This window comes from Bos mutus, chromosome 6 (genome assembly GCF_027580195.1).
Source record: "Bos mutus isolate GX-2022 chromosome 6, NWIPB_WYAK_1.1, whole genome shotgun sequence".
Taxonomy (NCBI): domain Eukaryota; kingdom Metazoa; phylum Chordata; class Mammalia; order Artiodactyla; family Bovidae; genus Bos; species Bos mutus.
This window is the reverse complement of record NC_091622.1, coordinates 101,283,111-101,310,732: the sequence shown is the minus strand read 5'-3', so window position 1 is coordinate 101,310,732 and position 27,622 is coordinate 101,283,111. Positions and strand designations below refer to the sequence as shown.

Genomic DNA, 27,622 nt, shown 5'->3' with positions numbered 1-27,622 from the left:
GAATAAAGCAAAAAAAAAAAAAAAAAAGGGAATGACATCAAATTTTAAAACTAGTTTCTATGCGAGAAAGCTGTTATGTTCTTTCCTGCCTCTCCTACTGCTTTATGAGTGTTGTTCAGTTGCTAAGTTGCGTCCAACTCTTTGCGACCCCATGTAATGCAGTATGCCAGGCTTCCCTGTCCTTCACTATCTCCTGCAGGGCCACCCAAGGCAGACGGGTCATGGTGGAGAGTTCTGACTAAACATGGTCCACTGGAGAAGAGAATGGCAAACACTTCAATATTCTTGCCTTGAGAACCCCATGAACAGTATGAAAAGGCTTTATGAATGTAGGAAATGATTAATAATCTTAGTAATAATCTTTTATTTATAATTTTAAAATTTCAACTACAATTTCTTTCTTGGAATCTTTCTTGTTCTTAACTTTATTTTGTTCCCAAAGGAATCAGAGCACTTAATAATAACCATTGCTTTTTGATAGCTTACTCTCTTATGTCATCAGGTACTGGATAAACCATTTTATAGATCCTGTAATAATAGAGCCCCATCAAAACACTATCCCAAAAAGGAAAATAAAATCCCTCTGTCTGCTACATGGTTAAATGGAGCTCCATCTCAACCCTTCACCCAGGATGGTTTATTGAAGGAAGACCCAAACGAGCCTTTATTTCATAATAAAATACTTTTATTATATTAAAAATTATATAATGTTATTAAGAAGAGACCTAAGAGGTCTGATGCCTGAAAATGAGATGTTTAAAATGGTACCCAAGTTCCTTCCAGCACTACTCCATGATTTTAAAGTCTGGTCTCCCTTGTGCCAGTCGGCTGGTTGGTTTTGTCGGCTGAGGAGACGCTGTGGAAATGATTTAGGTACAGGTTCCTTTCAAGAGGATGGGGCCTGGGTTAAAGGAAACAGCTATCCATTTGAGGCTGAAGGAGACAACAGTCTTTTCCATCAGTTCCTGAATGTTCATGTGCCCCAAAGAATGAACTGAAATTCAGCAATTTCTTTTCTTCTGATTGTATATTATCCCACTGGACACTGTAATACATCTTTTTTAAAAATTAGGAGGTAACATGTAGTGGGAAATCCTTAGACTGGAATGCCAAATCTGTGATGGAAATTTATAATCTCCCATAATGATGGAAACTTACAATCTCCCATAATGATGGAAACTTTATCATTAACCAGTTATGTGATTCTGGGTATGCTATTAAATCTTCACATGCTCAAGCACATGCGCTCTAAAACCTCTTCTAATTCTAAAATTACTGATCCTCAGTGACAACTTTCAATTGTAAAGATCACAAAAACTAGAGTATTATAACTTTTAAATGCTTTAAAATAGGAATGTTTCAAAAGAAAAGTGTACAAGAAAATGGGTACATGAATAATATCCACTGTTCTGCTTGATTTGTCACACATAAAAGGGATCTATGAAGCCTATTTTTCATAAGAATTAAATAAGTGGTTTGTTATTTTCCATTCTTTTTTCTTCTTAGTATACTAGCTAAACTCTTCATATTAACAATCTGTACTTTGCACAGCCAACATAAATTATTTTACCTTTACAAAAAGACAGCACAGCATAAAACCAGCAAGTTACTCAACTAAATAACTAGTAAGAGTTATTGCTTTTGAATTCCAAACCTCAAACATTCCTTTCAAACAATGCTCTTAGTCAAAAACAATCATAATTTATTACTACTATATAATAATGGAGCTTATTTAAGGTGGTACAAGTATTTCCATAATAAACCAACATTTTTCAAGGTGTTCTATTTTGTTTAATTTGGTTATGAAATATACTCTAGGGAAAAAAATTGGTAGATATTTTGTGGGAGCAAATGCTTCTGAAAACTCTTTTAATGCAAAGATAGATTTCAGGATAAAAATTGTCCTACATTAAATAATTGAAAGCATATTTTATCTTACTTTTAAAAGGAAATCTTTTCCTTTTCTTGTATCTCTTATAATAAACCTAAAATTTTTCAATTCAGAAATTTTTTTTGGGAGGTAACAAGTTAGTATTTTGAACAAATAAGGGTCTATACAGATTATATTGGGTTGGCCAAAAATTTCATTTGGGTTGTAACCTTATGGCCAACTCAATATATTATCTTTACAGATATATATGTATATATGCATATCTGAAAACAAGTTGATCTATTTGAGTTTCTTTACACTTACACATTCATGCATGCACATGCAAACCATGACAGAGTCTTACTTATAGGAAATTCCTATAAATTATATATTCAAGCAAAACATGCTAAACCGACTATTTACTGTAATATAATTTTAAAAAATATTTTCACCATAGTTTTGATTTTTTTTTACTATTTAACTCTCAACCAAGGTTCAAATGTAAAAACACTTCTCTCAGACTTCACATATCCAAATTACTACTTGCAGAAGCGGGTGGCAAATGGTTAGCTTGCATCACAAACTCAATGGACATGAATTTGAGCAAACTCCACAAGATAGTGAAGTAAAGGGGAGCCTGGTGTGCTGTAGTCCATGGGGTCACAAAGAATGGGACATGACTTAGCTACTGAACAATAACAACAATTTTAATATTTACATGTTAAGAAAAGATACCACTGAACCTCTTAAATGTTAGAAAGCCATCTAAATTGGGGTGTATATTCACTCCTTATATTCTGAGACGACCATGGTCCTATCTATTTGAATCACTGAAGGACTGTTCCCCCTCAACAACAATGGGGCAGAATTTATTTATATAAATGTCTCCATGAGGGAATGCTCATAAGAATGTGAAGCTAAATTATATTCATGTGTTAGCTGTGGTGTAACACTAAATGGTCATAAAATACAAATTCTGAAAAGAGAGACTTTAAGCTACAAAGTTTTTTTGCTGTTACAACTCTAAGACTTAAACAGTGAAATCATGCATAAAATAAATTTCTAATTTTTTATTTTCTGTCTTTGAAAGCTTTTAAATATTTATTTAACTTCACCGAGTCTTAGTTGATGCATGCAGGATCTAGTTCCCTGACCAGGTATCGAACTCTGGGCCCCTGCATTGGGATCTCAAGAGTCTTAGCCACTGGATGACCAGGCAAGTCCATGACTTTGAAAGTTTTTAGATCCAGGTTATACTCAACTATCTCATAATGCTGGCTAATGCTTATAAAAGTGCAATTATATATAAATCTATAGTATTAAGTGTTCAATAATTTCCTCCATAATTCCAATTTCCTCACTAATATGCAATTCCTATGTTGAAAAAAATGCAAGGCTTCATTTATGAGAATTAAAGCACAATGTGGAATGTATTTTCAGTTCTAGAACTATGCTTGAAACTTAACAGAACAAACCGTTAGCGGAGTATTTTAAGGGCAACCTATGAATTAAAAACATTCAACTAGGACATTGACTTTAAAAATACTGAATAAATATGACCCTTCATTACGTTACTACTCTCACTGAACTAGAAGCCCTTTAATCAGTTATGTCCCAGGGGTCTAGTGATCAAGGGGCATATATAAAACTTTAATTGTCAAAAATGTAGAGGATGAGATTGAAAACATTTATTTTGCTTTCTGTTCCATCTATCTGTACTAAAAATAGACTCTATCATATGACTAGAACACAATTTTATTCTATTCAATATACTATGCTTTGTGTATCAATCAGGTATTTTTGAAAGAGCATTCCCCTATAAATAATAAGAATTGGTAATTTATAGTCATTTTATGCCCCCATAGTAGTTTCATAATAATTTAATTAATAATTATTAATTTATTAATGTAATCATTTTACATTCATTACTGAATTAATTTATTTTTATTGAGCCCATTTTATACATGAGCTTCCCTGGTGGCTCAGATAGTAAAGAATGCCTACAATGTAGGAGACCTGGGTTCAGTCCCCAGGTTGGGAAGATCCCCTGGAGAAGGCAATGACAACCCACTCTAGTATTCTTGTCTGGAGAATGCTATGGACAGAGGAGCCTGGTGGGCTAATAGTCCATGTGGCTGCAAAGAGTTGGACACAACTGAGTGATTAAGCACACACACACACACACAGGCTAACCTAAGACCTGGCATGATTAAGCCCCATTGCCAAAGTAAGGATCACATAACTACTGAAGGGAGTAAATAATTCAAGCCTAGGCTGCCTGAGTCTAAACTGATAAACCTAAATGATTTCAAAAAACAGAGATCTAAACAAAAATAAATATAAACATGGATCTAAGCGTCATTCCAGACTACTGCACTATCACCAGGCTATGCTGCCTCCCTTGGATAACTGATTTTGATTAACTGTATCTCATTTCCATGAACTAGCCCTTTACGGAAGCCTCCCACAAGATGCTGCATGAAAGACAATGCTGTGGAGGATTAAAAAGCAGTTGAAAACATGGCCCCTGCCTACCTAAAACACGGAGAGAGTATAAGGTGGCTGGACCGGGTATGCTTAGCAGAGATGACTTTTGGAAACAGTGTACTTTAGTTATGGTTTTTGTGGGAAAGAACAGAAGCTGACAAAGAAGAAAGAGTCTGACTTGGGTACAAAGGTTTGGCAGTGGAAATAAGACTTATGGAATGGTTTCGTAACCCTTTTTTATTTCAAAACACAATTGTAAACAATTTGATTCAATTCTCTCTCAAACACACACAAAATTACTAACCTTCTACATTCATGGCTTCTCTCAGAACCTGAAGTTTCTTTTGTCTTTCTCGGATTCGGTCCAAAGCACTTGATATTGCCGAGGAGGTGGGCAAGTCTCGTGTGTGAAATGCTGGATCCATTTTCTGAGGCCCGAAGATATCCAAGGCTAGGCTTCCATCTGAGTATCTTGCCTCCTTTTTTCTAGGAGTGGTTGAAGTCCGCACTGTAACCGCGTCAGGGAGACGGCGTTGGTATCTGTCAGTCTCCCCAGAAGAGAAGTCTCTGTCACCTGTACAAAGCAAGTCCATGGACGAAGCCCAGATCTTCTTCTTGGGAAGCACGTCGAGGCCAGGGACAGCTTTTTTTTCTGGGCCACTAGATTTGAACGGGTAAGGGGAGCAGGAATTTTCCGAATCTTCTTGTCCAGAGTTATTATCTGATGAAAGGTCCTTGAAATAATCTTCCTCATCTCGTGTATCTTTGATAGATAGAAATCCCATGGATTTACTAAGCCCTTTGTTAAGAAAGGCCTGATGACAGAATGGAGACTTGTATGTGTCTAGAACATCAGAAGTAGAGCTTCTTCCTGGAATGATAAGAATCTATCATGTATGCACAGACTTTTTAGAAAATAACTGGAATGTAACCTTACTATTGACAATGAGAGTGGTGGCATTTTCCAGTTCTCCAAATGGAGAATCAGAGATGAAATGGGATGGTGATGATGGTAAGGGAACTGGAAAAAAAATGGTATGTTTGTTAGTTGGATGTTATATTTCAGGGTCCAGTGTTTCTTACCAAATGGTATCAGTAACATATAGAACTTGGTTTTTAAAGTAACATTGTTTTATATTCAAAGGTGACTTATTTGGTTTTAAAAAAATAGATAAGAGTTTCTGATACTATCCAGTTTGGTAGATATTAATTATTCATAAAATGATTTGGAGTTAATAATAGAATACATAGTACACTTTTTTAATGGCTACAGATACAATTCAAATATGTATTATTTCAATATAAAGCCTTGCCATTTTCTGGTCATTCAAATAAATGTGCTCAAAGGAAAAAAAAAAATTCCTGCTGTAGTATTTAGAATTATTGAATATCAAAGTTTTATTAAGGTCATATATGTTTCCAGAAAATTTGATTATGCTTAAAATCCAGACAATTTGATTGTGTTTAAATTACATAAGTAACTTAATTTTTCTATAGCAGACCATCATATCCTGAAATAGTTTTTCCTCTCAAACATTATGTATCGATATTTGTTAACTGGAATAAATTACCCATTCTTATTTACGCTTTGGTCCTTGATGTAGTTAAAACCAGTAAGCCATTCTAATGTTTTTTCAAGGCAGCAGTCTATAAGTGCATTGAAGAGGAGCAAAAATGCCCAGCCAGAAATTTTTTGAATTCACAGATTCAACAACAAAAAATCACACATATATATGGCTCCACTATTTAAATGAGAAATGCAGAAAAATACTTTATAGTTACTGACATCAATAACCCATAAACACTGAAGATGTCCAGAATGACCATCTGTAATCCCTCTTTGATAAGCTATTTGCTGTGGATACAATGTAAAATGATAACTAAAACCTTCCCAGTAACAATAAATGATTTATTAACATATTTGAATAAGTTGACTGCCTGTTTGGGGTAACAACTATTAGCTTTCTTCCCTCACCACACATTTTACCTTAAACATCACAGTCAATTAATTTCAGAATGGCAACACATAATGGCTTGAAAATTAGATTCAAATGTTTTGCTTTTCTTGGAATTCATCTTCCCCTGAACATGAATCCACTCAAGTGCAAGTAAGGATACATGTATCTGGGGCTCAGAATACAGGGAAATAGACCATCCTACATCTGGATGTATAGATTGCCACACACTTTGGATCCTGATATAAAATAATTTAAAACTGATAAACATATGTCTATGTTACAGTACTTCAGTGGTGAATTACATTCTTAAATCACATATTGAAACTCAGTTATTTAAAATTGTATTAAAAAATAGAGAACAAAGATATTCTTAAAAGTTGATAGGATACAATCGATAAAAAATAAGAATCGAAAGGATTTAAGAATCATAGAAGCATATATGAGCTCAACAATCTGCTTCCTTTTACTATCTTGGCTACCAAGCTGAGTCAAACCTTGGAGACAATCAAACAAGTATTCTGGCAGCAACATAAATTCATGGTCAACCATGATGGACACTCAACATCACTCACTTTTCACAATGATGGATTCACGTTTCCTCGTTCTTTCCCACCTTACCTCTCTATCTGATGCTCTTGTCTCATATTCCACCAAGAAAAAACAAGTTGTCAGAAGACAGCTTTTTCATTGTTCCATGCCTAATTCTATATATCTATTTGTCTCGGCAATCTTTTCCCTACTGTCTCAAGGGGTGAAATTTCCTACCAGTTGAAGGCCAATTCCCAGTGTGTGTTCTCTTCACCCCCTCCTCTTACTTTTATCAATGATTTTGCTTCTTTGGTTAACTTCTGCCCACTCTGCTTCCATCCTCCTTGTCTCCCATTTCTCTTGAGTCCTTCTCATTAGTATACAAACGTTCCCTTATATCTCTATCACAAAACAAACTAAACAAAACCTCTCCCCTCTGACCACATTCCCCTCTAGTTACTGCTGTCTCCAATTTCTCCCTTCCCATTCATTATTCTACCCACTTTAGTCAACTTCCAGCTCCTCTGCAACTTGGTAGCTCCCATCATGGTATCACTAATGGCATCCATAGCACCAAATTCAGTAGACACTTCTGTATTCATATTTTACTTCTCAGTGACCACTTACAGTGAGAATAATCCCTTAAGGAATCACTTTCCTCTCTTTACAAGACTGGTTTCCTACTTAGACAGCTCCTTTTAAGTCTTTTTTTTCCCCTCCTCTACTGGATATCCAATTGTTGGTTTTCCTCAGGTGTTGCTTTTAGAATCTTATGTTTTCACTCTATAACAGAGTGAAATATTAAATATTTCTACATATTGACAACTCCCAAATTTATATTCATGGCACTGACTTCTTTTGGGAGCTCCAATCTGAAACAGAAACTGGAACTTCTACTTGTGTATCTCAGAAGCACCTCAAAGCGAACATGCTTAAAACTAACCTTACGCTTCCCATACCCGGAGATGTCCTTTACCCAACTCTTTCCAACTTGGATCAGTGGCACCATTATTCAGCTGATTGCTCAAAACAGAAATATGGGCACCCTCCTGAAACTCTTCATCTTCCTCATTTCCCATATTAAATTCATCAGAAAGTGCTGGCTACCTAAATTCTCAGAGATAGGTTACTCCATGTGATTATTTCCAATTCTACTGAAATCCCCTTATTCCCAATTAACACTACCACTTGACTAGATAACTGCAATGGTCACCCTGCTTCTTTTTGCATCCACTATACTCCACTCAACAGCTAGAACCATCTTTTAAAAGCACATTCCATGATGTCACTATTCTTAATAAGTCTCAAAGCCATAATTATTGCACTCCAAATACAATTTAGACTCCTTCTGGGTGTGCAACTTGAATCCTTTTTAGGGATTCACCTCCATTTTCTTTATTCCATCCAGGCCACGGTTTTTCTGTTAAGGTCTCTTATATGTTAGGGCCTTTGTATACACCATTTTATCTTCCCTGAGTGGTCTCTTTTAGACCTTTTTTGTGGTTAGTTCTTTCCCATTCTATAGTTTTACTTATGACTTCTTCAGTGAAGATACCCTGACCACTACTGACATATCATGAGACTATTTGTAACAAGTAAATTATCATCCCCTTTTAGGAAATTAGTATTTATTACCAATATGTAAATGGGCCATGGTATTCTAAAAGAACCATGTCTTCTCATTAGCCATATGAAGTTTAAAACTAAAAACTAATAAGGTGGCTCTTAGATTACTACTACTTTATAAATGCTAACTTTTACTGTCTTCATGAAAATTGAAAATGAAAGTGAAAGTTGCTCAGCTGTATCCAACTCTTTGAGACCCCATGGATTATACAGTCCATAGAATTCTCCAGGGCAGAATACTGGAGTGGGTAGCGTTTTTCTTCTGCAGGGGATCTTCCCAACCCAGGGATGGAACCCAGGTCTTCCACATCGAAGGTAGATTTTTTATCAGCTGAGCCACAAGGGAAACCCTTATGAAAATTAGTAGATATAAAAATATTTCAGTTCATGTCTATTAAAAAATTCAGAAAGTTATCATTTTAAATTCTGTAGGGTAGTACAAAACTACAATGAAAATAACTCACTTAAAAGTTTACACAAATATCAATCTTTGATTTTTTTTAAAAAGTTCACACTAACTTCCTACTTTGTTTCTATAAAATATGACTTATTTTGCTCTATATGCTTGAAAGTCATATTATAACTAACCTAAGATCTCATGACTATTACTTATAAAGGATGATTTTGAACCACAGTTGAGGTCTCTTCTAGTAGCCAAGAGGACAAAGAAAGGCATGATGATACAGAAAGTAGAGTGAGAAAGTAAGATGGTGGGTAGGGGAGGGAGAAGGCATTGCCGCTCTTCAGGAAAACAGGCAAAAGGTTGTGGAGGTGTGAAATAAGGTCCAAAGTGATCCGTATATACTTGTTACAGATGATCTAAAGTAAAATTGTAAGAGCTATGAGCTACAAAATTATTAAAGGGAGAAACAGTGTGGATGACCTTTTGAAGGAAGAGAAAGGAAGTGGTAGGAAAGAGATGTTTTGAGCTAAGTGGTTTCTCCAGTGAACCATCTAGCCTAGGACTGCTTCTGTTTGCTTTTTGGAAGAAAAAGGAGATACATCTTTAGGTAAGGACACAGAGAAGTGGGTTTCAGCTGGTTACAAACATACTATTCTTAAATCACATACTCCTAACCGGCAGGAGTCTTGATGCATTTTGTTATGTCAGTGATGCTTGCTATCTTCAACCACATGAGATATGTAATTGCCTCATTAACACTTCACAGGTAGATAAAATACATATGGATCATGCACAGAAGAACAGTATCATGGCTGTTGTGATGCTAAAGTATTTAGGGAAAAAATTTCACTAATCTGAGAATTCAAAATTAGAGCTTAAGTATAGAATCTGGCCATATGAATGAGGAGAATCATGGCATTCTTGGCCCGTGTATTAGATGCCTAAGTCTACCACACCAGTGAAAACCATCCACTGTTAATACCAGTGCCACTTCCCAATCTGACACTATATAAAATGCAGTTTCTTCAGCTGCTTTCCAGAGCTTCTAAACATGTGCCCAGGCTATTATAATTACTTTATCAAACAAGCAATTAACAGCACTGAAATAATTAGTTAAGTATACCTAATAGCTATCCTTGGGCTTCCCTTGTGGCTCAGCTGGTAAAGAATCTGTTTGCAATGCGGGAGGCCTGGATTTGATCCCTGGATTGGGATGATCCCCTGGAGAAGGGAAAGGCTACTGACCCCAGTATTCTGCCCTGGAGAATTCCGTGGACTATATAGTCCATTGGGTTGCAAAGAGTCCAACACAACTGAGCGACTTTCACTTTCAATAGTTATCCTTACTACTCATTTTGATCACAGGAAACTTAACTAACGGTATTTCTGAAAGGAATATCCACTGTAGCTACTCTTAAAAGATTTCAAGAGGAGCTTTCTGTGGTATTTTCCCATTCTGGTAGAGTTAGAAGTTCCTTCACCTAAACTCACAGAGCATGCTGGACCTCTATGAAGACATTTTTCTCGCTATATTAAAATTATCCATTATATTCTATATCTGCCATCATTCCTACTCATTTTCTCACCTCCACCCCTAACTGGAATAATAACATAAGGGACCACGTCTTACTTGTTTTTGTACTTCCAGTTCCCGATAAAAGAAATTTCAAAAGAACATTTGTAGAACAGAATGAATATATAACTTATGAAACCCTTTTAAGCCAACTTAAGTAGCACAATCTACCAGAAAGATTACTGTCAAAAGATGGGGTTTTAATTCTGGCTTTATCATTCAATCCATGAGTTTGGGCAAGCCACTTAATTTCTGTTTCTCACTTCCTTCATCTACGAAAATGTGGATATAATTTGCTATGCCTTCTTCTTAGAGATGATAGGATAAATAAACTAACCCATTTGAACCATCATAAGCTCTTCTGAACAAGTAGCAGCATAAAATTCTAAATTTTGCCTTTTTTTTTTTTTGCTTCTGCTTTATTTTTCTCAGCATATAATTATCTACTGAGGGAGAATTTAAGTTCCTTTTGAAAGAAAAATCATAAAAACAGAAATCAAAAGATCTCCTAGAAAAGTTTTAGATTCTATAATAAAAAATCAAGTTATTCAGCACAAGTAGTCATTGTAGGTAGATTTTTCTATTTCTTAAGGATGTTTTGAGTTCAGAGAATTTATAGACAACATTAGATTACACACAATTATAAGTATTCAAATTTAAAATGAAACCACAAGCATTTTCCTTTCAGAGAGCATGTAGTTTGCTAAAAAGTAAAGAGCAAACAATAAACTTTGAAGAGGTATTAATAAAAGATTTTAAGATCATAAAGAGTATTCATAATATAACATATTTTACTTATTAAATTTAAAAAACCTTCCTTGTAAAGTACACTGTTTTAACTGTTTTTGTTATTTATGATTAACATTATCCTTAATGGGATAGCATCATTCATCTTTCCCCTCACACACAGACTCAAATTCACGGCACCTCTTAGAAGCTAACTTCAAAATGACATTTCAGTATTAAAAGAGGCTCCCTGATTCCCCATCTGTCCTCACAAATGTGATCAGGTATGAAAAAAAAAAAAGAAACATGATATTATGAACATGCCTGAGTTCTGGAGCACCATCATGCTGATCTGATCAAGGTGTAGGTTTCTACCTTAAACTCACTTGGCAGGAAATGCTTGATTTCTTTCTGCTTAGTGCAGCTGTTACATTTAGTGTGCTGGCAGTATTAAATAACAAAGTAGGGGCCCACAGCCTGCTAGCTCAGGCCTTAGCTTCTGTAACAGATCTCAGAGGTAAGATATAAGGGGAGACTTTTTAAGCTCATTTACTCATAGATGAAAAATGTTATTGCTATGTTTTAATTGAACAATCAAATCACTTAGGTATGAGGCATTATCTCTAAAATTGTCCACTTCTTTTAATCTAATTCTATATCTCACTGGAAAATGTCAAATCTTGACATTTTATTTATTGAGAACAGTGGTCAGGAACCAAATAAACTACAAGTTATCACTACATAAAGGTTTTAGGTTCATCTACGTCAAAGTGAATGCCTTACTACTAATGTAATACGACAACGTTGCTTTGCCCAAGGGACCACAGACAGGTAAGAACTGGTACTGCTCCTAAGTAATACCACTGTCATACAAGAGTATTTCTTCTTTATGAGTTAATTTTTAAAAAGATTTATATTATTTAAGTTTATGCCACTATTAGCTCCTAACTTCTTCTGTCTGATAATGCCTATAAATTAGTATACTATATTAATTCTGTCCTTGAGATGTGGTTTTATAAATTTTTAAGGATAAATTAAAAGAGCCTTTGAGCATTATTACGATTGTGGTAAGCAATGGCTAAGATGAACTGAGGAATCCTCTCCCATTATAGTTGATCCAACAAAGGCTATCGCAGCTGGCTCAGTGGTAAAAGAATCCACCTGCCAATGCAGGAGAGTCCAGAGGGTTCGATCCCTGGGTTGGGAAGATCCCCTGGAGTAGGAGATGGAAACTCCCTCTAGTATTCTTGCCTGGAAAATTCCACAGACAGAGGAGCCTGGCAGGCTACAGCCCATCGGGTCGCCAAGAGTCGGACCCGACTGAGCATGCACACACACAGTCCAAAGAGGGGCTACTGTTTCTTTAAATACAAGGACCTCGAATTCTACCCTAAGTTAGAGGAACTCATTCAGGTTTATTCTGTGTGACAAACTGTAATTCCTTACAAAGATTCTCCTGAGTTTTGATATTGGGGACATTTTATTCTCCAATAAGCAGACAGGATTATTAAGAGAATTAAAATCAATGGATAGGCTATTTAAAGACTTCTCTGTAAATTTTCTTAAGTTATTACAGTCAATTCTAGATTATCTGCATCCAACAGTCTATTAGTCATAATAATTCTAAAGCACTATTAGACAATTATACTAAGTTTTAATATTATAAAAACAAAATCATAAATAAAAGGCATTAATAATTTGGTTTAAAACTTCTGATATACTTGTTGTTATAGCCAAAATAGTGAACTATAGTTTACTTTTTATTTTGAATGCAACTTAATGTTTAAAATAAGTTATCTAAAAAAATAATCAAGAGTCTCATATATTTATTTTTGGAACCATTAAAATTATATTATAGACGTTATTATATCTTTCTCATACTCATGAGAAAATCAACTCAAAATCAACAAATATTTATTTAACATCTACAAAAAGTAACGTGCTTAATTTGGTAGATTTTCCTTATCTCTAGTATATACACGTCTAGAAAACTTAATTTTGTATATGGCTTTCATAAACAGTGTGGCTCAGCTGGTAAAGAATCTGCCTGCAATGCAGGAGACCTGGGTTCAATCCCTGGGTTGGGAAGATCCCCTGGAGAAGGGAAAGACTACCCACTCCAGTATTCTGGCCTGGAGAAATCCATGGACTATAGAGTCCATGGAGTCACAAAGAGTCAGACACGACTGAGTTATCTAAGATAAGTAAATAACTGGCTATTTAAAGTATTGGGTTGGCCAAAAAGTTTGTTCAGGTTTTTCTGTAATGTGGAAAAACCTGAATGAACATTTTGGCTAACCAAATATGTTATAAATAAAACAAATAGCCAGCAAAGACCTACTGTACAGCACATGGAACTCTACTCAACACTCTCTAATCTAACCTAATGGGAATAACCTAAATGGGCAAAGAATTTGAAAAAGAATGGATACATGTATATGTAAACCTTTGAATTACTTTGCTGTACATCTGAAACTAACGTATTACAAATCAACTATACTCCAATATGAAATAAAAATTAAAAAAATAGATAACCAGAAAAGAAAAGTATATTGTAGAGTTGGTATAGATTCAGTTCAATCTCTATTGCTACTTCTAAAATATTATGTAATACTTCATGTCTGAAAAAATAAAACTCAGTCACTGAAAGTAATATAAACTAAATTATGTTAACATTTGTTAGTTTTCAAAATTTGATAAACTAAATATAACAGAGTGATCTTTTTCTTTAGACTCAATAAATTTATAATGCATATAGATAGAATGAGGGGTTTCATATTTATAGGAACATTTTTTATTCTTAAAGAAACTAAGCTTCTTTTAGTTAAAAAAAACAACAACTATCTTTAAAAATTAATCATCAACAATATAGCATTAAAATCACTAAATCAACAAGTAACAACCAAGCATACAAACTTCAATTTTATAACATGGCCACTTTGAAGCAGGAGATGATAGGGAACTACAAAAAGAGAAAGTACATAAAAGAGAAATAAGAAAGCAAGGAGCAGGGGAGAAAGGGAGGTAAGAGAAGGAAGGAGTAAGAAATAGAAAGGTAATAAATAAATAAATCATTTCTTTTAAATTTAATGTTCATTTATCAAAGTATCCATCATGTCCGTTCAAAAAGGACTCATTTATTTCCAAAACAGGGGACTGATTGAAAATCTGATGGACTAACAAAGTGCTGCTATTTTTAGCATCAAGGTTCACATTGTATTTCAAATCCTCATGTCCTTTAAGACAAAAAAAACAAAAAAAAAAACTTTACTTATGAGAGGAAGGTGTGTCTATATATCTATACACACACACATATATTTGAGGAATATTTATTTTTATTTATATAAATATTTATATTGTATATATATATATTATATATATATATATTTAAGGATGTAAGTATAGTAAGAAAACAGAAAAAAGGGTTAAAGATATTTTTTAAATTTAAAGTCTGCCTTCTTTCCTGACCCATGCATAATCTAATTATGTATTAGAAACAGAACTTTATGCAACTCGAAGTAAATTACTTATATTGATGATATGACAGCTTGGTGCCTTTTCAGAAAAAAAATCCCTATTCACAATAAGTAAAATGAAAGCACCAAAACAGACACGTAGCTGACAGCACTATGACAGAATCACTCCGTTCAGTCCAGTCGCTCAGTCGTGTCCGACTCTTTGCGACCCCATGGACTGCAGCACGCCAGGCCTCCCTGTCCATTACCAACTCCCATTAGAAACAATTTTATTGCTTTTCTTGACTTAAAGTAACCAGTACACTTGTTTAGGGCACATCTGTCCTTCTCAGACATGAGAGTTCTGAATTCTGCAAAACGCTAGTCCAGATAATCAAATGTCTGTTTTTGGTTTTCACAATGAGAGTTTCTCATAGGTTTTAATTAAGATAGCTGAGTTCTGATGATCTAATTAAATAGTTAAACATCTTAATTTTTAATACATCAATTAGTATGTTATATTAGAATATATTTAAGCAATATTTATAGTTACTTTACCGCAGCTCCTAGACTTAAGACAAAATATTTCACTCACAAAACATTTTTGTTAATGTTTAAATGACCATGGTTATTAATATTGCTTGATGAGAAGTAAAGAGAACAAAGACAATCAGCAAAAACAAAATTTCACTTTATAAATAAACCACGCTTGAAACTTAACACTGCAAAATAAACTTTCATATAAAAAAATTTATTTTTTCCACTTTTACTTCATGTGTTTTGAATCTGATTTTGTATTCATTTCCTTAAAAAAATAAATTTAATAGCTATGTAGACCCTACAATTATCTAATGCTGTTGGCAAATAGCAAAACCACTCTTCATCAGTTTTTACTTACTAAGCATTGTATAACCTAAGTATTTGGTAACTGCAAGTCAACTCATTGGTCCTGAAATCAATTTAGTGGGTTGAGATTAGCATTTAAAAAAAGAAAAATAGAAAATAATAGTATGCAACAAGAATAATGTTGTTTTCTGAAACTTCTGCTTTAGTAACATTTATGTTCATAAATTTGTGTGTTTTATCATCCTTTAAAATGTATTTTTAATAAAAAAATATCATGATAAAGTAAATATATTATTGCTATAATAACAATATTGGGAAAGAAATGATATACTGTGGGTGTCCTGACTGTATTAACATTTTCTGCAAAATGATCAAGGATTTATATATTAATACATCCAGTGTTCCTACCTGTTCAATGCCTCCACTTTGCACACTTATGATTATGATCATAAGTACCAGATTTTCAAGCTAGGTTAACTAAGATTTTGTAAAGGAAATAGTAACAAATTTAAAGTCTAAAAATTTTCTGTTAACACACTCTTACCTGTTGGTAATCCTTTTCCTCTCAATCGGTCTCGGATAGCCTGGCTTCGATCAGGCTTTTGCTCGCTGCTACGGGAAAGCTGATCCGTCTGTACACAGGTAATCAAAAGTCAAGTTTGACTAAAGAATCTCCCTTCTGTTCAAGGTAAGTGTCTACAGAATGACACCAACTAGATAGTTTTTGGAAGCTGTAGTATTTGAGTAAAAACACTGCACATATGCTATTGTTAATATATATTCCTTGGATAAGATTTATGTAGCTTAATCCTGGCCAATTCATCTTCAGGAAATACAAGCCAAGAAACATCTATCAAAGCCTAATCTGCTAACTAGGGAACAAAGTTAGTTAAAATGAGTTCCATTTCAAAGCAATAAACTCCAAGTATTCTTTTTTCCCCAAACTACTTTCATCTCTCAAGTGTGATTAAAATTTTAAAACCACATTAATTCTGGTACAATAAAGCTTTCTCCTGCTTGTAACTATGAATTGAGAGTGCTGATTTACATTATTTTTGAAAATAATTTTCTAGATTTTGCCTGCCAGAAGTTACATTTGAAATACGCTTTAAACTAAATGGATATATTGAGGGATAACAATTAAATTTAAATCAATGCTCTTTTGAGACTCTTTTAGAACTAAAGTTTAAGTAGTCTTAAACTTTAATAACTTCAACCGAGGGTACCTGTTTAAAATAAAGCATGTCAAATTAGATCAAATTCCATATTACAAGGGGTGAAATGTTAAGACTACTACTGAGTTTATTCAGATGATCAATTAGAATAGAAACTTCAAGAAATAAATGTAAGAAGAGAGAATGGTAAAGAAAAATTACTTAACTCTGGCACCAGGAGCATGCAGACTTATCTGTTTATACACATTTAATACATTTTATTATTTCTCCATGAGTGGAACTTGTTTAAATATGAATTAAAAATCCATTTAAGGTAGTATATTGAAGGCATTATGCTTCCTACCTATAAGAAGACTTAAATGGAAATATTTCTGAAACGATGGTATTGTTTCAATTATATATTAGTTCACATTGTACTATATTATCAGTAACAGAAGAGAAAATATCCTGTATCATCTTTGGGTATTCCTGCATGAACACTACTATTAATAACAGTTGACATTTACTGAGCAATTACTATAAGGCAGGTACCACCTTTGGGGCTTTACATACTTAATGTCATTTAACTATCAAAAAAACCTCAAGTGGTATATATTATTATTAATTTCACATTACAATAAAGGGAGAAATAGCAAATTTCTAAGGACCTTGAAGCAGCTCATCAATATTGAAATAACTGTCTTTACAACTACTCACTAATATGGGTGGATGGTATGCACTATTACTCCTATCTTACAGGTAAGTAAAACTGCATTCAAACACGTTATAAGATTAAATCAGTGGAGGAATGCTGACAAGTAAGCTGGCCCACTGACTTTTACTCCAGGCTAATTAATTTTAAGTGAGTTAGGATTATGGACACTTGTAGTGAATTTCACACTGGATGAAAGACTAAGTCTTTCTATCAGCTACTGGGGAGAATGATAGTCTCAGAGGGGCGTGCTGGCTAACAGCATGGGCTTCAGGGTCAGAGAGATCCAGATTCTGATTGTGTCTGTCATTTACCATGCATGTGGCCACGGCAAGTTATTTCATCTATTTGAGCCTTGGTTTCATTCTCTCTAATAACCTGGGGCTATTTTGGTGAATAAAGGTGAAAAAAACACATAAGTCATTCAGCACAAAACAAACTCAACATTTAAAAATGGTAGCTACGAGAGTTACTTGTCTGCATATCCAGGAGACTCTCAAGAGCAATGGATGGGGGAAGTGTTATTATTTCTACTTTGAAATCTGCCTCTGGAAAGGCGAGCTCTCTCCCTGCTGACTCCAACTGACCTTTCTATGCTTCTCTCCCACTAAAAAGTCCCACAGCACATCCTGTGTCAGACTTATCGCTGTTCCTTGAACATTCTGCTCTTTCCCATCTCAGGGGACTGATCCAAGTTTACTTCCCTCTGCCTGGATTACCCTTTCTTTCTATCCAGTCTCTGGGATCTAGTTTAACGCTCTCTTTTTCAACTCAGTCATTACTTGTATCCTTTCCCCTCAAACTCTGATAGATGTTAAATTCCTGACTGATTAATAGGAAACGGAAGTCACATAAGCTTTGTGAGTCTCAATTTCTTTAAGAAATATATATAGGATGCCCCTGGGGGTCCAATGGATGGGAATCCACCTATCAATACAGGAGACATGGGTTCCATTCCTGGTCTGGGCAGATCCCACATGCTCCAGGGCGACTAAGCCCATGCGCCACAACCACTGAGCCTTCGTGCCTAGAGCCCGAGCTCCGCAACAAAGGAAGGCACCCCAATGAGAAGCCCTCACAGCGCAACGAAGAGTGGCCCCTTACTTGCCCCAACTAGAAGAAAGCCCGCACAGCAACAAAGACCCAGAACAGCCAAAAAAAACCCAAAAATCTTCAAAATGTTTTTTAAAAAAAACAAAGCAAAAATAGAAATAGGTAAATTATAAAGTGAAGGAGTTAGTGCAGATCATTCCTCAGAGGGAGTTTTCACAAGAACATCAGTATTATGAGAAGATCTGTGAAAGAAGGCTCAAATAAGTTTGGGAAATATTTCACCTATGTATCTTTCCCTCTTGAGGGTTAGTGATACAATCTAGTATATTAAAGGCTCTGAGAAGTTCTACAGTGAATATACATTTTATATTCCTTAAAGAGTTTTCCCTCAACTCTACCTGAACACAGAGAAATTTTTTTAAACAAAAATGTATTTCAAAATATGTAGGATAGCTTGGTCTGAATGGAGTGGTAGTCCCCAACCTCTGGAATCAAGCTGGAATCAAGACTGCCGGGAGAAATATCAATAACCTTAGATATGCAGATGACACCACCCTTATGGCAGAAAGTGAAGAAGAACTAAAAAGCCTCTTGATGAAAGTGAAAGTGGAGAGTGAAAAAGTTGGCTTAAAGCTCAACATTCAGAAAATGAAGATCATGGCATCCGGTCCCATCACTTCATGGGAAATAGATGGGGAAACAGTGGAAACAGTGTCAGACTTTATTTTTTTGGGCTCCAAAATCACTGCAGATGGTGACTGCAGCCATGAAGTTAAAAGACGCTTACTCCTTGGAAGGAAAGTTATGACCAACCTAGATAGCATATTCAAAAGCAAAGACATTACTTTGCCAACAAAGGTTCGTCTAGTCAAGGCTATGGTTTTTCCTGTGGTCATGTACGGATGTGAGAGTTGGACTGTGAAGAAGGCTAAGCACCGAAGAATTGATGCTTTTGAAGTGTGGTGTTGGAGAGTCCCTTGGACTGCAAGGAGATCCAACCAGTCCATTCTGAAGGAGATCAGCCCTGGGATTTCTTTGGAAGGAATGATGCTAAAGCTGAAACTCCAGTACTTTGACCACCTCATGCGAAGAGCTGACTCATTTGAAAAGACTCTGATGCTGGGAGGGATTGGGGGCAGGAGGAGAAGGGGATGACAGAGGATGAGATGGCTGGATGGCATCACTGACTCGATGGACATGAGCCTGGGTGAACTCCGGGAGTTGGTGACGGACAGGGAGGCCTGGCGTGCTGCGATTCACGGGGTCGCAAAGAGTCGGACACGACTGAGCGACTGATCTGATCTGATCTGAATGCCTGATGATCTGAGGTGGAGCTGATGCAATAATAATAGAAATAAAGTGCACAATAAGTGTAGTGCACTTGAATCATCCCCAAACCATCACTCTCCCCACTGCCTGAGTCTGTGGAAAAACCTGTCTTCCACAAAATCTGGTGCCAAAAAGGCTGGGGACCTCTGGGATAGAGGGCTTTCCTAAGTTTTTAGTATCTTTATCTTTGTTTTGGAAAAAAAAAAGTTACACATAGAAATACAAATAAATCAGCCCTAGTTAAGAAGGGGAAATACATGGCCAAGAACCCTCTTCACTTAGCCTCTACTACCCCAATTCCTCTCACTACAGAATTGCAAAGGCTCCTTGGAGTCTACTTTATAAACCATTTGCCCTGAAGACTTTATGAACCTATCAACTGGCAAAGCATGTGGAATTTGGATATATCCTTGCCAGCCATACAACATCTTGGTTAAGGTTAGCAGAACTAAATCCCTAGGGATGAGAAATTAAGAGGAAGCCAGCAAGAACACTGTGTGACAGTGACAAGTCTATCCAAAGTCGCATAAAAGAGAGGAACTCAAGGTACCATAATGTAAGGGGCAAGAGCAGACGAAGGTCAAATCTAGATCAAATACCAAAAATCAAAAGAAGGCTTCCCTGATGGCTCAGTGGTCGAGAATCCACCTGACAATGCAGGGGACGTGGGTTTGATCCCTGATCCACATGCCGTGGAACAACTAAACCCCTGAGCCACAATTGCTGAGCCTGCACTCGAGAGCCCGGCAACTGCAACCACTGAAACCCACATGTCCCAGAGCCCATGCTCAGCAACACGGGAAGCCATCTCGATGAGAAACCTGTGCACCACAATTAGAGAGTGGCCGCTGCTTGCCACAACTAGAGAAAAGCCTGAACGGCAACAAAGAGCCATCACAGCCAAAAATAAATATATAAATAAACAAAAATTATTTTAAAAAGAGAGAGAAAAGAATTTCCTTAAAAAACAACAACAAAGGATGGCCAATCTATGGCAAATAGGATAGAATACAGCTTGAGAAATACAATGGAGGGATTATTACATATACAGACTGTTAGTCTTCGGATTCTTCATATCTAAGACAAGCGAGAAAATAAAGGTCGTCCCAGTTTTGGACTAATCTGGTAGGGATGCAAGCATGTATCCCCCTCACACACCAGAAGCCAATGTGCAAATAAGGCGGGGAGGGTGTAGAAATACTTAAGAGGTCCAGACTAAGTAGACAAGAAAGAGGTCTAAAGCAATTGAAAATGCATGTAAATGACTCTAAAACCCATGCTGCATGTCCATATGGCTTTCACAGTAGATAAACTCACTTACTGAAAGCTCCATAGGAAAAAATGAAAGAAAAGAGGCAAGAAGACATTTTTAGCTTTAACATGCTGTGATTCTATACTACTTTCTAGAATAAAGTTCTAAAAAAAAGACTCTTCAAAAAGACACATGTACCCTAGTGTTCACTGCAGCCCTATTCACAATAGCCAGAACCTGGAAGCAAATTAGATGTCCATAAACAGATGAATGGTTAAAGAAGTTACAGTATATTATACAATGGGATATTACTCAGCCATAAAAAGGAACAAACGTGAATCAGTTGAACTAGGGTGGATGAACCTATAGCTTGTTATACAGAGTGGAGAAAGACAGAAAGAGAAAAACAAATACTGTATATTAACATACATATACAGAAGCTAGAAAAATGGTGCTGATGAAACTATTTGCGGGACAGGAATAAAGGCACAGACGTAGAGAAAGGACTTATGGATACCACAGGGGAAAGACAGGGTGGGATCAATTGAGAAATAGCACTGGCATTATATACACTACTTTGTATAAAACAGATAGCTAGTATTATAGTTACATAACACGGGGAATCCAGCCTAGCGCTCTGTGATGAACTAGAGGGGTGGGATAGGTTAGTGGGGTGTGTGGGAGGGAGGCTCAAGAGGGAAGGAATATGTATATGTACATATACATACATATTCCCTCCCTATAACTATATATATGTGTGTATATATATAGTTATGACTGATTTGCGCTGTTGTACTACAGAAACCAATACAACACTGTAAAGCAATCATCCTCCAATTAAAAAATTTTTTTAATTTTCAAAAATTAAAAAAGACAAATTCTCATAAAATTTGTAAGACTAAATTATTGCAGTGGGCTTCTATTTTAAGTACTGTTGCAAATAAACAACTAATGTTTGAAAGAAATTCAGCCTCCTGTTCCTAGTCTCCATGGAGCAATGCTATCCATATTTAAAGAAAATCCTGTGAAATGCTACTAAAGTTTAAAGTATGACTATATGCACCAGTTGGAACTGTGGCTTACCCCAGAAAGACTTCCCAGAACCAGTTTTACCAACTGCTTCACGTAGGAAAATGAAGGCGCACAATTGCTATTCCTGATGTGGGCACTGCAAGCATCCAGGACAGTCCGGACAGAGACCCGAGCATAAACCACGTCCTCGCACATTCCAAGTAGGATGCTGTTGAGATGATCTCCAAGCTTGATAGGCTGAGGACAAAGAAAGAAAAGGTCACGTTGATCAGCTAGGGTAAATTGAACGAATGGGAGACAAACCATTTTCAGAGTCACAGGAACCATACCAAATAAATACACTTCAAATACTTGGAGGAAGTGAATTCCTTATGTAGTAGCATAAATGTTTGAGTGCATTTTACCTTTTCATAACATAAAAACTGTATTAGCGAAGGACGGTTAACATATATCTCCTAAGAATAGGAGTTATTATAAAAAAAAAAACCTGGGGTTTTTTGGTATGCTTAAGAAATGGAATGTTTTGATTAACCAAGGGTTTTGGTAAGCAGTTTATATATATGCATATACATGTATACACGGAGAAGGCATTGGCACCCCACTCCAGTACTCTTGCCTGGAAAACCCGCCAGGCTCCACTGTCCATGGGGATTCTCCAGGCAAGGAAACTGAAGTGGGTTGCCATACCATCCTCTGATGACTTCTATATTTCTAAGAACATTCTCAGAAAAATAATTTCTTTAGTACTTTATTACTTCATTCTGAGAGAAGACATTATTAACGTGAACAACCAGTATAGAAACGCTGGTGTGCCTGACAGTACACTGCAGAAGACCTAAATGCACAGAAGAGCTTCTTAAAAAGTATAATATTGTACACATGTGATGGCTTGACTTACTTGGCTCTGAGGCACTTCATGATCAGCTCCCCAGTACAGTGTCATTCCGAGAGAATAAATATGGATCTAGGAATAGAATTTTAAAAAAAAAAATCATTTTATGGTAAAAAGTTAATCTAGCAAGTACTATATATTCATCACTTTTTGCTCCAAAGAAAATGTAACACATGATTTGACAAAACCATCATTTCATATTTTGCATAAAAGAATGTGAGAGCTTATGTAAAACAGAGAGTTAGTGGGAATTTCTGTATGACGCAGGGAGCTCAAATCTGGTGCTCTATGACAACCTCTAGGGGTGGGATGGGGTGGGAGGTGGCAGGGAGGTTTAAGAGAGAGGGGACCTATGGCTGATTCATGCTAATGTATGGCAGAAACCAACACAGTATTGCAAAGCAATTATCCTCCAATTAAAAATAAATAAATTTAAATTAAAAATGTATGTGAGAGCTTAAAACAGAAAATAAGACTGTAAATGATCAGAACAGATTTTACTTTCCAACTCCTCAGTCTGTCTGCTATGAGTAATCATTTTTATCAGTCCTTTTTTTTTTTCTTAACTCTAAACTTTTTATTTTGTATTGAGGTTAACCAATTAACATGCCGTGATGGTTTCAGGTGAACGGCTAAGGGACTCAGCCATACCTTACATGTATCCATTCTCCCCCATTTCTTATTTAAGGTTTCTTTATGCAAACTCAAGAGAATATGAATAAAAACTCTGACTTTCCATTTCTTTTACAAAAGGTCAGAAATTTAAAAAAATTACTCAACACCTTGCAGTTTTAATATAACAAGACAGGTTATGACTGTTTAGAGATGGCACTGAATCTCCTTAGCTTCGAATCTCTTAACTCTTCACTGCTGCATAGAACTATATTTTGTGGTTACTGTATTGTTTACTTAACTGATCTGTCACTAATTGGCAATTAGAAATTTCCTAAACTTTTGCTATCATAAATAAAGTTTTAGTAAACAGTTTTGGAAATGTCTTTTTGTACATGCAAGTATTCCTCTTAAATTGACTCTCTTACATTATGAATAAAAGAGCAAATCATCTGTAGTTTTGATACATTTTTGTCTGATTTCCCCCCACAACATTTTATCCTTTTGCATTTCTACAGCAACATATGAGACTTTTTTTCCACAAGCCTTATCCATAGAATGTGTTATGAAGCTGTTTGCTGAACTGAAAAGAGAAAAAAAATCTCATTACAGTTTGATTAGCACTTTTCTTACCAAGAATGGATGGGGTAGTAGCACATGGAAAAAAAAAGCTGGGTCAGAAAAGGTTCCTTTTTCATTGTCTGTTTGCTTCTTAAAGATTGGAAAAATGACAACATAGGTTTATGCTGATAGTATGGATAGAACAGGGAAAACTGGAATTGCAGGAGAGAGGAGACAGCTGGGAGAACACTGATGAGTAAGCAGGAGGAAGTGGAGGCTAACACACAGATGAAGGAGTTGGCTTCACAGAGGAGCACAGCCAGTTCTTACGAAGCAGGGAAGCAAAGAATATGAAAATTTATGTGGGTAATCTGGTCATGGGATCTTGGGAGAAGTCTCCTGATTACCTCTACTTTTTTCCCCCTGGTGAAACAGGAAGCAAGATTATCGACATAAAGAGTGGACAGTTAATCCTTCTAAGTAATCATTTTCCAGCTCTCGTTAAGAGATTCAAAGCTAAACGTTCAGCCAGCTCTCCCAGTATTGAATAATCTTACCACAAACATTTTGTTTGCAGCCATCTTACTGCAATGTCATCTTCAGTGTCTTTTCTTTTTTTTCCATTTTGCTGTCATTTTTCCATCTCTATTTTTAATTATACAAACTGTCTCAAACCTCTTTAGATATACGTGAGATAACTCCATATAAAACTGGATATCCTTAGAATCTCACAGCATTTAAATTACAGATTAGAAAAAGTTTGTTCCTCTTTTTAAATATTTTCATGGCTCCCAATGTTCAAAATCCCAAATTCTTTATGATACACCAGGCTCACTCTGACTTGCCTCCATCTCCATTTTCCAAACAGATTTTTCAGTCTTCCTTCTCTTCTCATTCCTTTCTCTATCACACCTAAACACTTCAAAACTAAAAGATAATTCTCTGCTGGCAAACCAATCTTTCTCTTTCCCAGCTTTTTTTGAACTGTTCCTCCTACCAAGAATTTCTTTCCTCATCTGTCAATAAAAGTTCTGCCCATTATTGATAGCCCAAAGATGCTGTTATCTATTATGAATGCTATATAGATCTTTTCCCAACTGTACAAAGCATTCTCTCTTATATGATACAGTTTTCATTTCATTTGTATCTCTAATGAAACAGTTAACTAATACTACCTGCAACATAGTTAGGATGTTTGCTTGTTTGTCTTCCTTGAGGGAGCCTCATTTTTTATACATCTTAATATCCCTCTTAGCAACTGACACAACTTGTACATAGTAGATATTCAATACATGCCTGGTGAACTGAATTAAATGTGCATGAAGTTCAAGGCAACATATTGCAGACTATTTGTATCACATTTCTGTTTAGAATTCAAGGAACCTCATATGGAAACACCTTTTCAAAGAGCCTCACATGTGAAAAACATTTTCATACCTTTAGCAAAAATGATGAACTGCATACTCAAATATATGTCTCTTAATATATTAATTCTGATTTGTGGTTCTTCGAGATACTGGTAGTAGTTTAAGATCCTTTATTATATTTACTTGTCAGTATGTGAATTGAATTACTTTAATAACATATAAGACTATATAAGATTAATAACATTTAAAAAATAGATTATAAACTTAATACATTTGCTGATCATCTACATATACATACACTATAATCGTTAGTTTTATGTGTCGATTTGACTGGATGCCTAGATATTTGATCAAACCCTATTCTGGGTATTTCTGGGAGAGCGTTTTGGATGAAAGTGCCATTTAAATTGGTAAAGTGGGCAAGGCAGACTGCTCTCCCCAGTATGGGTTGTCCTCATCCAATCACTGGAAGGCCTGTGTAGGACAAAATGGTTTACCCACCCCCAGGTAAGAAAGAATTCTTTCTGCCTGACTGCCTTCAAACTAGGACATCAGCTTTTTATTGCCTTTGGACTTGATCCAAAATATCAGCTCTTCCTGGGCCCCGAGCCTTCTGGCCTTCAGAGTGGAACTACACCCTTGGTTCTCCTGGTTCTCAGACCAGAACTACAGTGTTGCTCTCCTGGTCTCCAGCTTGCCAGCTCATCTTACAGATCTTGGGACTTGTCAGTATCCATGATCACATGAGCTAATAAGTCTCTCTTCACACACACACACACACACACCCTACTGATCTAGTTTCTCTGGAGACTCCTGTTTAATAAATATCCAAATATGAGATATATATATACATATATATAGAGAGAATATATATGTATGAATCAAACAAAGAAGTGGTAAATTTGTACTGCTGCTGCTGCTGTCGCTTCAGTCGTGTCCGACTCTGTGTGACCCCATAGACAGCAGCCCACCAGGCTCCGCCGTCCCTGGGATTCTCCAGGCAAGAACACTGGAGTGGGCTGCCATTTCCTTCTCCAATGTGTGAAAGTGAAAAGTGAAAGTGAAGTCGCTTAGTCGTGTCCGACTCTTAGCAAAATCCAAAAAAGACAAGCTTACTTCTGATTAGGGAAGAAATTTAAAGCAGGGGCAGTTTAAGCTGAGCCTTGAACATAGGTTATGTGTCCCCTTTCTGTGTTCTCTTAATATTTTGTACAGACCTACTATCCTTGTATTTTCATTATTATTATTATTAATTGCTTTTTGTCTGTCTCTCCATTACTGATACTTACATTACTATTTTCCCTTTGAGGGCAAAGACTATTTCTTATTCAATATCTCTGTAAACCTATGGCCTAATATAGAATATCTAAGTCCTCAAGAGATGGTCATTCAAAGAATGGTTGGTACTTAGGATGTGAGTTTGCAGAAATGGGGAAGGGCACTGTTATACAAAAGAGGGAAGCCACAAAGCATAGAATCTCTTTAATAATCACTGATTACAACTTGTGCATATGAAAGACAGGAGTTGAAATATGGTTGGAATCAAACTCTGGAGAGGTTTCCTAGGTTTTGCAAAGGAATCTGTATTTAATTGGGTAAAAAAAGCAGAAGGTTTTTGAAGGAAAAAAAAAAAGAGAGATGATCAGAGGGGTTAATCTGACAGCAGTTGGGCAAATAGTCAAGAGGCAGAATTAAGTTGGAAGACTATGATAAAAGGTCAAGAGAAAGGAAATGGGGACCCTACCATAGCCCTGGCAATAGGGCTGAAGAGGAGAGGATAGAATGGCTGGACTTGGGAAGATGACTTGAGAAATTTAGGCAATTAAGTGGACTTGTGGAAAGGCAGGAATCAGAGATAAAGATGTGAAAATGTGACAATAAAACACACACACACACACACACACAGAGTTGAAAGAGCCCATATATTCCATGGGAAAGAGAAATCTGTTTTGTCTTTATAGTTATAATGGGCTGGAATATGAACTCTGAATGAAACGACTTTGTCCTATCCATAATTTTATCCCAGGACCTAGGACTGCACTTAATATAATAGTAACTGTTAATACTCAGTGGGTGCTTACTCTATGCTGGGGACTGTTCTAAGCACTTAACAAGTATCATCGCGCTTAGCTTTCAGCTCTATACCAGTGATTCTCAAAGAGTTATTCCCCAACCAGCAGCATCTG

The 27,622-nt window shown here is 36.0% G+C and overlaps 1 protein-coding gene across 11 annotated transcripts in view; it reads right to left on the bottom strand.

Moving 5' to 3' along the window:
• Positions 1-27,622, bottom strand: part of PTPN13 (protein tyrosine phosphatase non-receptor type 13) — a 221,429-nt gene that overhangs the window by 113,382 nt on the left and 80,425 nt on the right. For 10 of the 11 annotated variants that reach the window (XM_070372644.1, XM_070372650.1, XM_070372648.1 and 7 more), the window contains 4 exons: positions 22,903-22,968; positions 22,056-22,241; positions 16,017-16,104; positions 4,662-5,228 (listed from right to left, as the gene is read on the bottom strand). In XM_070372644.1, the coding sequence (XP_070228745.1) occupies positions 4,662-5,228; positions 16,017-16,104; positions 22,056-22,241; positions 22,903-22,968 (907 nt within the window). The remainder of the gene's footprint in view (positions 1-4,661; positions 5,229-16,016; positions 16,105-22,055; positions 22,242-22,902; positions 22,969-27,622) is intronic. The other variant, XM_070372651.1, reaches the window with a different exon arrangement.